The sequence below is a fragment of the Gekko japonicus genome, unplaced genomic scaffold (genome assembly GCF_001447785.1).
Source record: "Gekko japonicus isolate JY-2015 unplaced genomic scaffold, Gekko_japonicus_V1.1 scaffold533, whole genome shotgun sequence".
NCBI classification, from domain to species: Eukaryota; Metazoa; Chordata; class Lepidosauria; order Squamata; family Gekkonidae; genus Gekko; species Gekko japonicus.
The window spans coordinates 921,700-937,671 of record NW_015177023.1 but is presented as its reverse complement, the minus strand read 5'-3'; the positions used below and the strand labels follow the sequence as shown (position 1 = coordinate 937,671).

Here is a 15,972-nt window from a genome sequence, read left to right as displayed (position 1 = left end):
GACCCCCCCCCCCCAAGCACCAAGATGACAGAGCATCACTTGCCCCAGAGTCCCTATCTATACCTTGTGGCTAATAGCCACTGATGGACCTCTGCTCCATATGCTTATCTAATTCCCTTTTGAAGCCGTCCATGCTTGTAGCTGCCACCACTTCCTGTGGCAGTGAGTTCCATGTGTTAATCACTCTTTGGGTGAAGAAGTACTTCCTTTTATCCGTTCTAACCCGACCGCTCAGCAATTTCATGGAGTGCCCACGGGTTCTTGTATTGTGAGAAAGGGAGAAAAGTACCTCTTTCTCTACCTGCTCTTTCCCATGCATAATCTTATAAACCTCAATCATGTCACCCCTCAGTCGTCGTTTCTCCAAGCTAAAGAGCCCTAAGTGCCTTAACCTTTCCTCATAGGGAAAGTGTTCCAACCCTTTTATCATTCGAGTTGCCCTTTTCTGCACTTTTTCCAAAGCTATAATATCTTTTTTAAGGTGTGGTGACCAGAATTGCTTATAGTATTCCAGATGAGGTTGCACCATTGATTTATATAGGGGCATTATGATATTGGCTGATCTGTTTACAATACCCTTCCTGCTTTAATCCAACTTCAGCTGTAATCTCCCAGTTACTTGTGTATCTTGACTCTAAGAAGCCCTTCCTGTAGGACTGCCAAGTGGGGGCGGGGGGCAAGTAAACCCCCGCTTCGGAGGCCCGATTTCCACTGCTGCAGAATTGGGCCCCGGGGGGAACTCCGCCCCGGCGTGCGTGTCACCTGGAAGTGACACAGGCACGCTGGGGGTTTTCCCTTGTATGGCCGTGGCCCCGCCCCCAGCATGCCTGCGTCACTTCCGGGTGACGCGCGTGCACCCCCGCTCCCGGCGAAGAATCACTTGCCAACCCTATCTTCCTGGCAACTAACCTCTCCACCCTCTACCTATATATATTGGTTGAGGAAATGGTTTCACTGTATCTGAAGAAGTGTGCATACACACGAAAGCTTATACCTTGTATAAAATTTTGTTGGTTTTAAATGTGCCAATGGACTCAAACTTTGTTCAGCACAAACCACTTACCCTGTTAAATATGTTATTTCATGAGGACTATCCTTCTAGTGCACTAAATCCACACAGATGATGCAGTGGGGCCTTTTTTGCAGCCTGTTTAAATGTGACTAATTTTATTCAGTCAGTGTGCTCCAGTGTGTGTGGAGTGATACACTTTTGAGGAGTTTATTTTCCATGTTATAAAGTTTAGCTCATTAACCTGGTATGCTGCTAGTCCTATTGTGACTATATAAATGATTTCTGTCTAAATAATACATTTTCTTTTGTTAGCCGCAAAAGATCTCTATTTTCAGATTTTATTCGTTTCCTAGCAGATGACATCCCATTTGACATAGGACAGAAGCGAAAGAATTACAAAGAGCTAATCCTTTTTCTACAAACAAATGGCATCAGTTACAGATGGTTAATCACAGAAGGCGTCATTTTCAAACTTCACGATAAAATAGAAAAGATTGACTCTGTTCTTAAGGCACATGATTTTCTGCGAACACAGCTCAGGAAACCAGCTGAGGATGAGAAGGAAGAAGAAGAAAGCAAATCTGACGGCGAGTTAGGCTCAGGGTCTTCGGATGAGGACTCACCCTCTGAAAACGGGGCGGCTGCCCCCAAAAGTCCATACATATTGAGGATTAGAAAAGAGAAGAATAAATAGTGGCTGAAGGACTCTGATTTGTGCCTGAAAACTCTTAAATAACTTTGGGATGCTCTGGGCGTTTCTTTAAGCAGTTAAATGAATAGTTAAAAGATAATTAACCTAGCATAACTGACTATGTTCATTGTTTTATTAGCTTTTTAAAGTAACATTGAGATAAGCTGATATATTTATCTCCTACTCTTGGCATTTTAGTTACTAGTGGGTCTTTTTTCTTTCTCCTTAGATGTAGTTCCCTTTCCCATATTTTCGTTTGTAGTTTGTAAAAAATCAATAAATTCCCCTTAGGGGGATCAAAAAAATAAGCATAATAAGCAAGTATGATTTGTACTGATATAGGCTTAAAAGCAGGACCATTTTTTTCTGTATTGTTTTATGGAGATTGTAATTAAATGTACATATGATAATGTCTGGCGACAGGACCTGCCCTGGACTTGCAGGGTGTTAGCCTGCTGATGCTTTATATGGCATATAAACTGTATAGCTGGGCTGTGAAAACTATGCCAGGGGAAATGGACTACACGGTGCCCATGAGACAATGCCAACTTACTGGACGGAAGACATGTGCCCAGCCAAGGGAAACCTTGTACCGAAGCAGCATGTTAGACCAGTCATGGACCCATGGACTCCCCGATGCCAATCATCCCTGCATTTCCAAAGACACTGCAGACCCGGGAAGATGGCAAGCCAGCCTCCCTGATCCTGCTCACTCAGCTCCAGCAGCAGTTCACCGAAGAGAAGCCTTGCTCTGCAAAAGGGACGTGGACATTCCTTTATAAGCGCCATAGCAAGCTCCCTTCACCCCCACACAGGTATTGCTCCCCCCCCTGCGTACTACCAGCCTCAGGAGAAGCACGTACACAGCATCAAATCCTCACAGAGGAACTGGCAGTTATGTTGCAACTGTTAAGCATCGATCGTTAACAGCAATAGACGACCATCACATCATCCAATCCTGTTCTTACCTTCCCCCATAAGAGATGTCTATTCTATTCTATTCAAACTATCGCACAATTGCACTCATATCACATGCTAGCAAGGTCATGCTCAAGAGCCTACAAGCTAGGCTTCAACAGTACGTGGATAGAAAACTGCCAGAGAAGGAAGAAGAAGAAAGCAAATCTGACGGCGAGTTAGGCTCAGGGTCTTCGGATGAGGACTCACCCTCTGAAAACGGGGCGGCTGCCCCCAAAAGTCCATACATATTGAGGATTAGAAAAGAGAAGAATAAATAGTGGCTGAAGGACTCTGATTTGTGCCTGAAAACTCTTAAATAACTTTGGGATGCTCTGGGCGTGTCTTTAAGCAGTTAAATGAATAGTTAAAAGATAATTAACCTAGCATAACTGACTATGTTCATTGTTTTATTAGCTTTTTAAAGTAACATTGAGATAAGCTGATATATTTATCTCCTACTCTTGGCATTTTAGTTACTAGTGGGTCTTTTTTCTTTCTCCTTAGATGTAGTTCCCTTTCCCATATTTTCGTTTGTAGTTTGTAAAAAATCAATAAATTCCCCTTAGGGGGATCAAAAAAATAAGCATAATAAGCAAGTATGATTTGTACTGATATAGGCTTAAAAGCAGGACCATTTTTTTCTGTATTGTTTTATGGAGATTGTAATTAAATGTACATACGATAATGTCTGGAGACAGGACCTGCCCTGGACTTGCAGGGTGTTAGCCTGCTGATGCTTTATATGGCATATAAACTGTATAGCTGGGCTGTGAAAACTGTGCAGGGGAAATGGACTACACGGTGCCCATGAGACAATGCCAACTTACTGGACGGAAGACATGTGCCCAGCCAAGGGAAACCTTGTACTGAAGCAGCATGTTAGACCAGACGTGGACCCATGGACCACCCGATGCCAACCATCCCTGCATTTCCAAAGACATTGCAGACCAGGGAAGATGGCAAGCCAGCCTTCCTGATCCTGCTCACTCAGCTCCAGCAGCAGTTCACCAAAGAGAAGCCTTGCTCTGCAAAAGGGACGTGGACATTCCTTTATAAGCGCCATAGCAAGCTCCCTTCACCCCCACACAGGTATTGCTCCCCCCCCTGCGTACTACCAGCCTCAGGAGAAGCACGTACACAGCATCAAATCCTCACAGAGGAACTGGCAGTTATGTTGCAACTGTTAAGCATCGATTATTAACAGCAATAGACGACCATCACATCATCCAATAATAACACCCAACAACAACATAAGAGATGTCACTTAAAGAAACATTATTTCAATTGCCCACCTATTAATCCTATTCTTTAGCCCCATCAGGACCTGGATTTTTTCTACTACTTCCTGGAGGACTATGTGACAGAGGAAGCATGTGCCTCTAGTCAAATCTAGTCTAGGGTATATAAAAAGAGGAAGCCACCCTATTGCTTTCTCTCTGCTTCTCCCTCCCCCCACCTTGCCCTACCTCATAGGTTCCATTCTAGCACTGTTTGGAACTTTCCATGTGCTCTGCCGGTCAGAACACGATCCCTTCCTTTAGTGTCATTCTATTTTTCACTGAAGATTCTACTCACTGCGTCTGGACAGGTATGTATCACCCCTCAATGAAATACCTTCTAATGCAAATGTCTCTAGATTTTCTACCTTAATTTCCTAGTTCTGTATTGTGTGTTTTGATTGCTCGATTTTATATTGGTGTGTGTGTGAATATTCCCTTAGTAAAAGAAACTAGTGATTTTCAAAGACCTAGTCTCTGCTTCTGTTTCTGAGACTTGGATGAAGTGGGACTCTGGTATATAAAGGCCATGATCCTATAGTTACGCCAATTGCACATTACTATCATAATTCCCCAACCTTTTATTAAAGAAATATAGCATTTTGGCTAACAGGGGGCAACTCATCTTGGTTGAGCTGAGCCAGACAGAACTGGCAGCTGCAGCAGCCAGGCCAGGAAGTGCCCAGAACAGGTAGGTTGGGGCTGCAGACTCTGGGTCCCCTGTCATATTACTGTTCTAAATCAAATGTTATCCACTGTTGGCTCGGTTCCAAGTAAAGCGATACAGGGATGGAGGTTTCATACAGCAAATTCCATTCCATTAATGAGCCGTCTCTGAAGTGATCTGGCTATTTCAAACAGCACCAGACTAATCACTAATGCCCTGAGCAACTGCTGCTCAATGAGCGACTTCTTTCCTCCTGTGTCCATGTAACCACAGCTGCAATCTCAGTGTATCTCGATGGTGCCAAGGCATCTCAGTGCTGCTGCTGTAGCACCGAAGTGCTATATTGATCTCGTGCTGTAGCTCTCGACTTTCCAAAGTTTCCAAAAAGTTTGAGGCAGATTGTGCAGAGGAAAAAGTACACTTTTGGAAGTGCTGCAGACATTTTACACAACACACTACAGCGATTCAAAAGTGCAGAGAAGAGGTGAAACAGAAGAAAGTAGTTTATCTCAAGAATGGCTCAATCATGCTTTGCTAACCAGATGCAAGCAGTTTTGCATGAAAAGGTAAATAAAATCCGTTAGCAGCCAGTTGCTAAAATGGTTGTGTCCGAAATGGCACAAAAAAACCATTAGTAACTGGGCTGCCAAAATGGATTACAAAGGGTGCCTGAAAGGGGCCTGGGTTCTGTTACAGAGTTTGGCAGCCAGACAGAATCAGTCACATCATCAAGCCCTTCCTGGAGGAAGGGAGCAGCCCAGGAGGCAGCTGAGCCACTTCAGGACACTTCTAGATGGTTGAAGGAGAGGAGCAAGCTGGGGAGGGATTGGAAACCCAGGAGGCAGGTGAGCCAGGACGCTTCAGGACACTTCTAGATGGCTGAAGGATTGGGGAGAGGAGCAAGCTGGGGAGGGATTGGAAGGGTGGCCTATTTAAGGAGGATCTGCAGTAGGCCAGATGCTCAGGCAGCATCTAAGAGCAGGGAATGTGGAAAGGAGGAGAAGCAAAGTGGTGCCACTCTCTCCCCTCTCCAGTCTGAGGCCTTGCAGGTCCTCTAAAGAACAGAAAGTCCTGGCAGAGCAAAGGTAACACAGCCTTGACCAGGAGGAGCATCACAGATAACTGCTATGTAAGATATACTAATACATGATAACTTTCTGGTAGAGTTTCTCTCCTGGAATTTTTAAAAAACTAATGCTTTCTTTAGCTGTTGTTTACATGAGTTCATGCTATATTTGTTTAATAAAAGACAACAGGCTGCACTTGAAAATGATGAAGAATCCTGTGTTTTTATTACTTTTTTTTTCTTTTGCAAAATTGCATTTCTCTGCAAACCATATGGTGGGATTTAGGTAATCTGATATAACTTGTTAAATGTCTGTGCCTGTGCACATATCTTAAGTCTAGAAATAAACACTGGAATGCCAAACAAAAAAATCTAATACTTTTGGAATGACTTTCTTTTGTTCCCAAGTGGCTTATATTATGCTTATAAGTTTTTGCTTTAGTTCACTAAAACCTCTCCTATCAGATGTTCTTTCCAAGGGCATCATTGCCCTGAGGTTCAGAATACATTGGGGCTTTTTTGGGGTTTCCAATTTAATACTCTCTGTATACTATACTCAATAGAATGACAAAGTCCTAGATTTTAAAAGCAATTTAAGTAGCTTTAGTTTCCCTTGCATTCTTGAAAAGGTTCTGTATTGCATTTTTGTCAACATTTATATCCTGTTGCTTTTGAGTAGCAGGCAAAGGGCATTTAAATTAATGATTTCCTTCTCCTGAGGCTCTTGTGTTGCAAGTAAGATTATTTTTCAGAAAGCTTTGAGCTTGAGCTTGCTTCACTTGAAGCCACTGGTGAGAATCAGGCTCTTAATTGGTTTATTTCTTTGGTAGTTTAAATCAGTGACTGCACAGTAGTCAACTTTTTTAAAAAAAACATAGGTATACTTGTCTTTCAGAGCTGGATTTATGCTATTAGTAGTTGTTACTACTGAGTTTGATCAGAGCACATCTGAATATTGCTGATAGTGTGACTTGTAGTACAGGGAAGCCATTGATGCTCGTATTGCTTTAAACAGGATGGGTTGGTTTATCCTGGCAACAGCCCTGTGGGATTGGGTAGGCTGAGAGATAAGTGACTAAGGCTATAGTTCTGCAGTCAAGCAGAGGTCCACCCATCAGCTGCTAGGTTTAAATGGCTGCCAGCCATTAAACCTGTCGGTTTTGCCCCCCCTGCTTCAAAGTGGGGCAAAGCAAAACAGACAGGTTAAATGGCTGCCAGACATTTAACCATTCCTGGGTGATCCCCCAAATTTCTTCCCGCTGCGGCAAGCCACATCTGGGAGAAAGGGGGAAACGAACTTGCCAGATCGGCTTGGTTCAGGTGGGGGCTTTTTGGCTCAGTTTGAGGTTTGGTTTGGGGGCGACCCCAAACTGGGTTATTTTTAGGTATGTTCCCACCCTAGTCATATGCTTTGATCTTAAATTTCTCTTTACTGTTGAAGTTTGCTATTGTGACAGGCTGCACTTTTTAAAACTTAGAAGTGCTTTACAAACAGGAGTGCTGTATAAACAGGGTAAATTCTTCACAGAAACAGAGAGCCTTGAGTGACAGGCTGCTCCAAGCAATCTGATTGGGTAGCATCAGCTGAGCAGCGAAAGACTTTATAAATGAATGCTGAGGAGAATTTATTCGGAATTCAGTCCTGACTGAGAGCAGTTTAACACAGGCAGGAGTACTGGGGAAAATTGGCAAGGACCAATGGGTGGTTACACAGAGACTCCCATTCAGGCCTAGGAAAGGGGGTAGATCAGGGGTGTCAAATGTGTAGCCCACGGGCCAGAGCAGGCCCTCGGAAGGCCCCAATCAGGTCCGCAAGCCCTTGGCTGTTTCCTACTTCCATTTGCAGTTCTGCTGCTGCTGCCATGTTACAGGTTGCTTTACCAGTCTCTCTCAGTCACACAGGAGAGATCAATAGACAAGGCTGTCCTGTATGATTGAGAGAGTCTGGTAAAAAACTGGCTGAGGCTCCTCCCCCTCCTCCTCCCAGAGAGAGGGAGTGAAGTCAGATCTGGCTTCCTGGCCAGGCTGCAGGAGACAAAGGGCAGCCTTTCTGCCCTTCCACTGGCTGAGGCTTCTCCCTTAAGGGAAGGGAGGGAACGACGGAGAGCTTGCTTTGCTGGGCTGCCTAAATTGCACGGGAGAAATACCAAGCACCTTTAAGACCAACAAAGATTTGTTCAAGATATGAGCTTTTGCGTGCCTTGCTACTGTCTCTCTCTCTGTGTGTTTTGTTAGGCTCTTTATGCCAAGGCTTTCCTGGGTACAACTGGGTTCCTTCCCCCTTTTCACTGTATTCATGCTCTTATGAACCAGTCTTCCTCAGTAAGAAAGAAATGTGAACTATTTTAGAGGAGGAATAACAACAAGCCAGTGAGGTGGATTAGACTCAGAGTTTGTGTCCAGACCAAGTTCAACCCCTTTGTAGGAAGTTGTAGTTATTTTTCTGGGGAAGTGTATAGTTTTGTAGACAAACACATGGCCTTCAATCTGTGTTAAGATGCCTTCTCATGTTCTTGACCAGCACATGAAGCCGTTTATGTGCAAAAGGTTGCAATGCCCAGCCATTTCATGTTTTTCCCCTGGGTCCTAGGCTAAGATCACAGAGCATGAGATTTCTGTAATGAATGTCAATAAATAAAAAGTAGGTTTGCAGTTTACAGATACACACCTGAACAGCATACTCAAGATTGCTACAGCACAGACATTTTGATGCAATAATTCAGAGCAGAGGTGTCGGTTATCAAAGACAGTTAAATAGACAAAATATTGCAATATTGCTAGTGTTTTAAGCATGTTTTATTTAAAGTTTAAAAAAATCTTTATGTTTGGTGTAGTGGTTAGGAGTATGGACTCTAATCTGGGTGAACTGGGTTTGATTCCCCACCCCTCCACATGCAGCTGCTGGTGTGACCTTGGGTCAGTCATAAGTTCTTTCAGAGCTGTTCTCTCAAGGTCAGTTGTCAAGAGAGCTCTCTCAGCCCCACCTACTTCACAGGGTGTCAGTTGTAGGGGGAGGGAAAGGAGATTGTAAACTGCTCTGTGACTCCTTTGGGTGGTGAAGGGCAGGGTATAGATCCAATCTCTTATTCTTTATAAAGTGTATATAACCGCTACCTGGAATTACATTTTATGACACACATGGCCTGGCCCAACAAGGTCTCATTTATGTCAGATCCGGCCCTCATAACAAATGAATTCGACACCCCTGGGTAGATCTTCTTAGAGAGAGAAGAATTTCCCTTCCCAGCCAAACAGGGAGTTAGCGCTGAAAAATACAGAGATCCCTGGCCTGATGTGGTTTGAAATTGCCTGTAGAAACCTTAAAAGTCAGTTAAAAACTCAAGACAAGTACTGTTGTTTCAAGAGATAGTGTTTGGGTTCTGGAAAGAATACACCAACCTTCTGGAAGCCAAAAGAATTAGAGAATACTCAAAGAAAGTATACTGGAGTGTTTGGGGAAAACAACTGGAACAAATGCCTCTCAACAAAGATACTAAATAACTCTGAATAGCTTAATAAACTCTCATTATCCTGAAATATAAGAACTAAAGTCTGTGCATGTACTGGCTTTACCTCAGAAATCTCGACCCCTGATTTCACCTGACCTTTCTCCCCTGTTAAATATTTTGTTATTTTTGAATTTCAAAATGCCTCAAGTGTCATTTAAGTTAAGTGGGCTCCCGATCCTTCCCTCAGGGTTCCTGGGCTGAGCCAACAGCCAACATATTGTATTGTGACAGGGTGGAACAGCCAGAGTTCTTCAGCAAAGAAGAAAACACTTTACTAGGGTGGCTCAATCAGACGGAAAGAAAAATGGAGGGAATATCTTGCCTCTGAGGGAGGGAAGCGGATGGGGCCATCATAGCTACTTGTTTCTGTAAAACTTAAAATAGAATACTGATGTTCTTCAAAACCACAAATTTAAAAGTCAAATGTTAATCCTGCAGATTTTTGTTTTGATACTTTCCTTTTCGAGTCCTTCAGGGTAAAGGTATGTTAGAAATATTTTAAGCTCTGTGAAAGGTCTAAATTGTGTGGGGGAAATGGTTGCTTGTAGAAACGAAGTCCATAGTTAACCCATCTCACTTATGAAAGGAAAATCGTAAAAGGAAAGGAATGAGCTGTTATCAAGGATTTCTATCACGAGAAGAGAGCACTAGGGCAGAATCCCCCAGTGTGGTGCCCGTGGGTGCCAAGCCACCTGCCGGTACTTCCCCTGGCACCTGCTGAGCTGTTCGGCAGGTGGGCAGGTTCTTTGTAAGGCAGGGCTTGTTATTGGCTGCCCTCATTCAAATGAGTTCTTCATGGATGCAATTCCTACAACAGCCACTTGAGGATCAGGCGGACTAGTAAACATCCAGGATTGTGGTTCCATTCCTCCTTCAAATGTTGCTTCCTTTTATTTCCCTTCATTTCTTTTTATTTCCCTTCTGCAATTCTTTTGCGAAGTGAGGAAGGAGATAATTGTATTTGTCTTTGTCTTCTGTGACAGCTGTGAGCACCACGCTCTCTCAAAATTCCAGAGATGCTCATAAGCCTCAAGTAGATTGGGGGACCCCCGCACTAGAGAAATAATTTTTTTAATTTTATTTCTTTCCAGATTTTTCTGAGAAAACCACAAGAAGAAAAGATGCAAGCTAAACTGAAAGCGTATGAGATCCTTTTCCATACAGCTGTATAAAATGACTGGAAATGTAGCCCTCTGGTAGGGCCATGAACCTAAAACAAATGTATGTTTCTGTACTAATGTTTGGAGTAGGAGGTCTACTCCTTTTCATGTATCTACAAGCCTGGATTGATGAACAATATGCAGGTAAGGCAGCAAATCAGTTGTTTTAATGCAAGAGCTTTTTTAAGATTTAAAGCTGAAATTAGCATTTGGTGAAAAGTTCTGAGAATTTCAGTGGCACAAACACTTGCTTTATTTGTTTATCAGAAGTGGTCCATATGACATTTTATTAAAGTTCATGAGTGTAATTAAATTTCATTGACTAAGCACAGTTTTGATTTAGTTGCATTCTGGGATTTTCTAGATTCTTGTTCACTCCTAGAAGGAGATCCCATACCTTCACTGTTAAACTAGTGGTGTTATGATCCTACCTTTACCATATTAGTGGTACATATAATGTCCAGGCCTTGTTCGTTAAATTGAAAGGAAGTAAGGCAGGGCTCACTAGAGTGAAGGAGAATTTCTGTGTTGTTTTTAAAAAAAGGAATCGTGCTTCTGCAGTAGCGAAGGTGAGTGTTTGGCTGCAGAAGAAAAAAGCAAAAATGAGAAGCAGAGCAGGAAAGAAGCTACAAAGATCAAATTGTGGGGCTGTCCAAGAAGATAAACAAATTAACGCCACTGAAAATGCCTTTCCCACAGAAACATGTACATAATTGGTGACACCCAGGTTTGATTATGTAATACATTGTACATGAGACTGCTTTTGAAGGTGTTTGCATTTTAGCTGATCCTGCAGGAGGCAGAGTATATGTAAGTATATGGAAAATCCTCCATTTGGTGCCCTGACCTAGATAGCCCAGGCAAGCCCAGTTTCATCAGATCTCGGAAGCTAAGCAGAGTCAACTCTGGGAAGTACTTGGATGGGAGATCTCCAAGGAATACCAGCAGTTGGGAGACAGGGGCAGACTTTATTCAACCAGCTCTCTGAATATCCTCCAGGCCCCCAGTAGGGGTCAGTCACTAGAGGTCGCCATGACTTCCAGGTGTGTGCACTCTCTCTGTCTCTCTCACACACACACGCACACACACACATATGAAAAATACCCCAACCCCCCCCCCAAAAAAGAACCCCCCCAATCGGTGATTGGGAATGTTTTCCCCCAGCATGGAAACAGCTTGACTGATTCCTGAGCATAAATCAAAGTACTGCTTTGACTTGTAAAGCCTTAACTTTTGTAGGATCAGGGTGTCTTAAGGACTAGGCTTGCCAAGTCCCCCCGTGGGGTGTGGAAACCCCCACCCCAGAGGCCCGTTACCCACAGCCGGCGGATCGGGCCCCAACAGGAACCCCACCCCCAAAGCACGTGACGTGTACGTCACCCGGAGGTGATGCGATCGCATCGGGCGCGTTGGGGGCGGGGCCACGGTCATCCGAGGGAAAACTCTATGTTTTTGAATTCCGGGTGACGTGGTTGCGGTGCGTGTGCACACACTCTCGGAGCAGTGCTGGAGTCCCCTGCTCCAGCGCCGAGTCGGACTTTGGCAACCCTAATTAAGGACTGTTTTATCTGTCCAACACCTTCTAAAGCTCTTCTGTGTTTCCTGGGAACAGGACTATGAACTATACTACTGATGTTTTATCTGTATGTTATCTTGCTCTCACTGCATTATATTCCTACTTATGTAATACCATTTCTTGCATTGTTTAATGCCATGTTTAATGACACCTTCCTCCCGATTTATGCAGTCCTGATCTTATTACATTGTTTATTAGATGTCTCCTCATCCTATTGGTTGCACTGACTTGCTTGACTGTAAAACTGTCTTGAGTCTTGATGAGAAAGGCAGACTATAAATAACATTAAGACAGGCAGTTACCAGAGATCATGCCTCTAATGTGGTGGCACCCATTTTCCCTGCGGCCTGTTACTAGCATCTTTTTGATGCCAATTGAAGTCTGTTGTGCTTGCCAGTGGTTCAAATGATATCTGATGAAGGCAGTTGCTCTTTTTGGGTTGTTGTTTTTTTGAAAACTTACATGTTGCTTCTTGATCTCTTTTCTTCAGAAAGCTTCATTGGTGTTTTAGTCATGTTTGGGTTGTTGTTTCTTGATCTCTTTTATTCAGAAAGCTTCATTGGTGTTTTAGTCAATAAAAATCCAATAAATAAGTAATATGTTCCTCCTGCTAGAAGTACACATCAGCTTCCCAGCAGCAATAGTGAGCATGGTAATTGCTGAGAAACAGTGGTGCTTCAGCTGGAACTGTAAACCATATAGTTTAAGCCACTGTGAATTAGCCTGAGAGATCCTTAGGCTTGTGCCCTTCCTCTTTTCCATCATGTATGGCCAGATAATATAATATTTTTCTGAGTTTCTAGCAACAATGTCTGGATTGAGCTTTAGCTGCAATTATTGCTGAAGTCTACAGGCCAACTTTTCATTTGCTACTTCTTGAGTTTTTCCAGTTGGGACTCTTACATTTACCTATTGTTTCTGTGTCTTGTCTCTTCTGCAAGGCAGGTCCTTGCAAACACACAATAAGATATATCAGACTGAATAAGTAAGAACTGATAAACCCTTGGAGGGGGGACTTTGAAAAGTGGAATGATCTAAGTCATGTGAATAATGACATGGACTGAACCTTCATAAGACAAATTTAATATGTCTCCTCAAATTATTGTGAGTCTGTTTTCTATGCTTGGTTGTGCATTATTTGGGACGCATGCTGTAAAATGTAACTTCATGAATCCCACAATAATTTGTTGAGAAGGACCATTTTAACCATACTTGGCCTATAAAAGGCAAAAGATGCTTAAACGCGGTCAGTCTGAAATGGTCAGCTCCTACTTAAGTAGAATTTAAGGGATTATTTGGTATTTAACCGTGTGAACCGAATAGACCAACCACTGTGCATAATTTTTATCTTTTCCATAATTGGCTTGAGGCAGAAAAAGAAGAGGATTTAGGGAGGGAATTAAATAAAGTTGCTGGGAGGGGGGGGCTGTATGGAATGCTAGGAGTAGATCCCAGACAGAGACTTAGCAGATAAATTGTGTTGAATATTTTTGTCAGAGAGGTGTTTAGATCAGTACTTCATTACTCTTTCGATGACCAAAAATAGGCAGAGAGGCTGGCAGATGCATTGCTGCAAATGATCTGGGAACGTAGGACTTGGTATAGTGTTTTCAAGACCAAATAGTCTTTTAGAATTTTACTTGGCAAGTATAGTTTTAAAGGCCATATCTCTTCATTATCAGTTAAGATTTACCTTGGTTTGTGTCCCTATTTTAAAAAGAAAGAACCATCTGGTCTCTGTCAGTTTTACCTCACACTATGACTACTGGCCACAAGCTTGGGTAGGGGGTTTTATATTCAAGGCAGAATTCTGTGTCCTCAAACAACTGCTCCTGCTGGGAGTCCAGTGCGTTGGGGAAGGTGGAAAAGTGACAGGAATGCAAATTGTCACCGTTGTACTGGAAGCTGTTGTACATAATAATGCATCCAATAAATTGGTTAGACTGAGAATTGATTCCTATTCTTCTGGAATGTACATAGAAACACAATGTCCCAGGTTGTGTAAACTGTTATAGGTGCCGAGGATTTTCTCTTCCAGTATGCAAATACAAGTTTTAGTAACTGATTTCAATTCAGTAACTGATTTCAATGCAGTTGTTGAAATTCTTTCATAGTCATCAGATGTGAAAACACTAGTTTGGCTTCCTCATTTACTTGCAGAGCAGAAGTGTTGCTGTGGTAAAAAGAATATCATACATGAATTCCGAAATGTGTAGTGAAAGCTCTCAAGTGATCTCCTTACTGTGTAATAGACGAGAAGTGATCACATGGGTCCAATATAGGTGTATTCATATTTTCCATCCCTTCATACATCTCTAGCAAAATCTGCTTTTTATCATTTGATCCAAATTCCTGTTTCAATCCAGTCACTGGAACTAATTTAATTTTCTAAATGTTAAAGTAGCTGTATAAATCCAAGACACAATTGTGTTACACAGAGGCTGTTTGACGAGCTAAACTGTTAGCAGTTGACTCTTCATAGTAAGCCCACGCAAGACCAGCTATCATTAATAGAGCACATAAAATGATGGGGTTGTGCTGTTTTATGTGCTGCCAAAATGATGGAACATTGATCTTTTCTCTTTATTCCTCATGCACAGCAGCACAAAAATCTATTCGATCAGTGCACAAAAGCAGACAAGGATGTTTTTCTTCCATTGAGTGGCCTATAAAGGACCATTGCATTTCCATGTTGAGAGTTTTTCTTGGAGATTTTATCTTGCTATTTGTTCCTACTTCTCTTCTGGGTGTCTCATAATTCAGTACGGCTAGTCAGATGCCACAAAATTAGCAAAATATGTTATGTGTTGCAGTGTGTGTTCTGTCAATTTGGCGGGCTGCTGCAAACTACATTTCATTGCTGATTAAAGTAAAATGACACATGTGTTAGGGAGGATGAGCTCCTGCTGGGAATGACTTCAAATTAGTCCCCGCAAAAGGGCACATGTGCTCAGCAAAATGCTAAACAGCTGGTGTGGCTGATGTGTGTTTTCTAAAGAGATACGAATGTGTCAACTCATCATCCTCTTAAAAGTGCTCTAGATGGCGTTCTCTTACAGGATAGCTCGCTTTGAGAAACCGTATTATATTCAGCTCACTTTCTTTTTATGTCATCTTGAGGTCCAATTTAATTGCAGTATATTCTTTGCAAAGGAATCTGTTTTAGTTTTAGTTGTATAACCATCAGGTTCTCAACTACCATGCAAACAATCCAAGTATAAACAAATTATGATTGAATAGGAGTTTGTTCAAACAAACAATAAGTAACAGAGAACTGGGGGGGAAAGACATGTGGAGACAACTCAATAAACTAGGATCTAGTGTTTCAACAGAAAAAAAGATCTGGTGTCTGAGTCCCACCTTGAGTTGATAGAAATCTCTGAATGACCTTTGCCAGCAGTTTCATGTAGACATTAACTAGCACAGGGTGTGGAAATACGATAAAACAATGTGCAAACCCATACAGCAAGTGCCAGAGGTCAAAGAGGTATCACCCAGCATCACCTTCTGAAATCAGTTTGCTAGACAGTAACAAAACCACCAGAGTCTGTCTTGGCTGTCTTAAAGGGTTATCGAGTTTGCTGGTACTGCTGAAACATTAGGATATTGCTGTGGCATTTGCTAGTTGTATGAATGTGTTCATAGTACAAATAACACTGGAGGGGAAACTGTAGACGTTTCTAAGGGGGATAAATGGAAGGAATCTCCAGCCAACAATAAGAATATTACTGATAAGCACAGTTTATTAAACAAAATACTTTAAAGTATTTTATGTATAGCAGATATTGAGATATTATCATTATGTCTCTGTTTCTGGTGCTCATAATAAAATAAAATAAAATCTTAGGTACCTTACAGGTTGCTACTGCCGGTCATTAATCAAATTATATGCTTACTGTAATTCTGTACCCTAATTGTTGATTGATGAGCTTTAAGTGCAGTGAAAATTTCTTTTTTTCAGTAAGAAATTACTGCCTCATCCTAATGTACAATCCAGTTTAATATAACCTATCTCAAAGCTTCAGTTTTGTTTAACAGACTGTCTAATCAGTTT

The 15,972-nt window shown here is 42.2% G+C and overlaps 1 protein-coding gene across 1 annotated transcript in view; it reads left to right on the top strand.

Annotated features, from left to right (window-relative positions):
- CHST9 (carbohydrate (N-acetylgalactosamine 4-0) sulfotransferase 9) overlaps nucleotides 1–15,972 on the top strand; it is a 120,539-nt gene that overhangs the window by 17,566 nt on the left and 87,001 nt on the right. Inside the window, exon 2 of the mRNA XM_015427797.1 lies at nucleotides 10,274–10,486. Coding sequence (XP_015283283.1) covers nucleotides 10,387–10,486 — 100 coding nt within the window. The 5' untranslated portion in view covers nucleotides 10,274–10,386. The remainder of the gene's footprint in view (nucleotides 1–10,273; nucleotides 10,487–15,972) is intronic.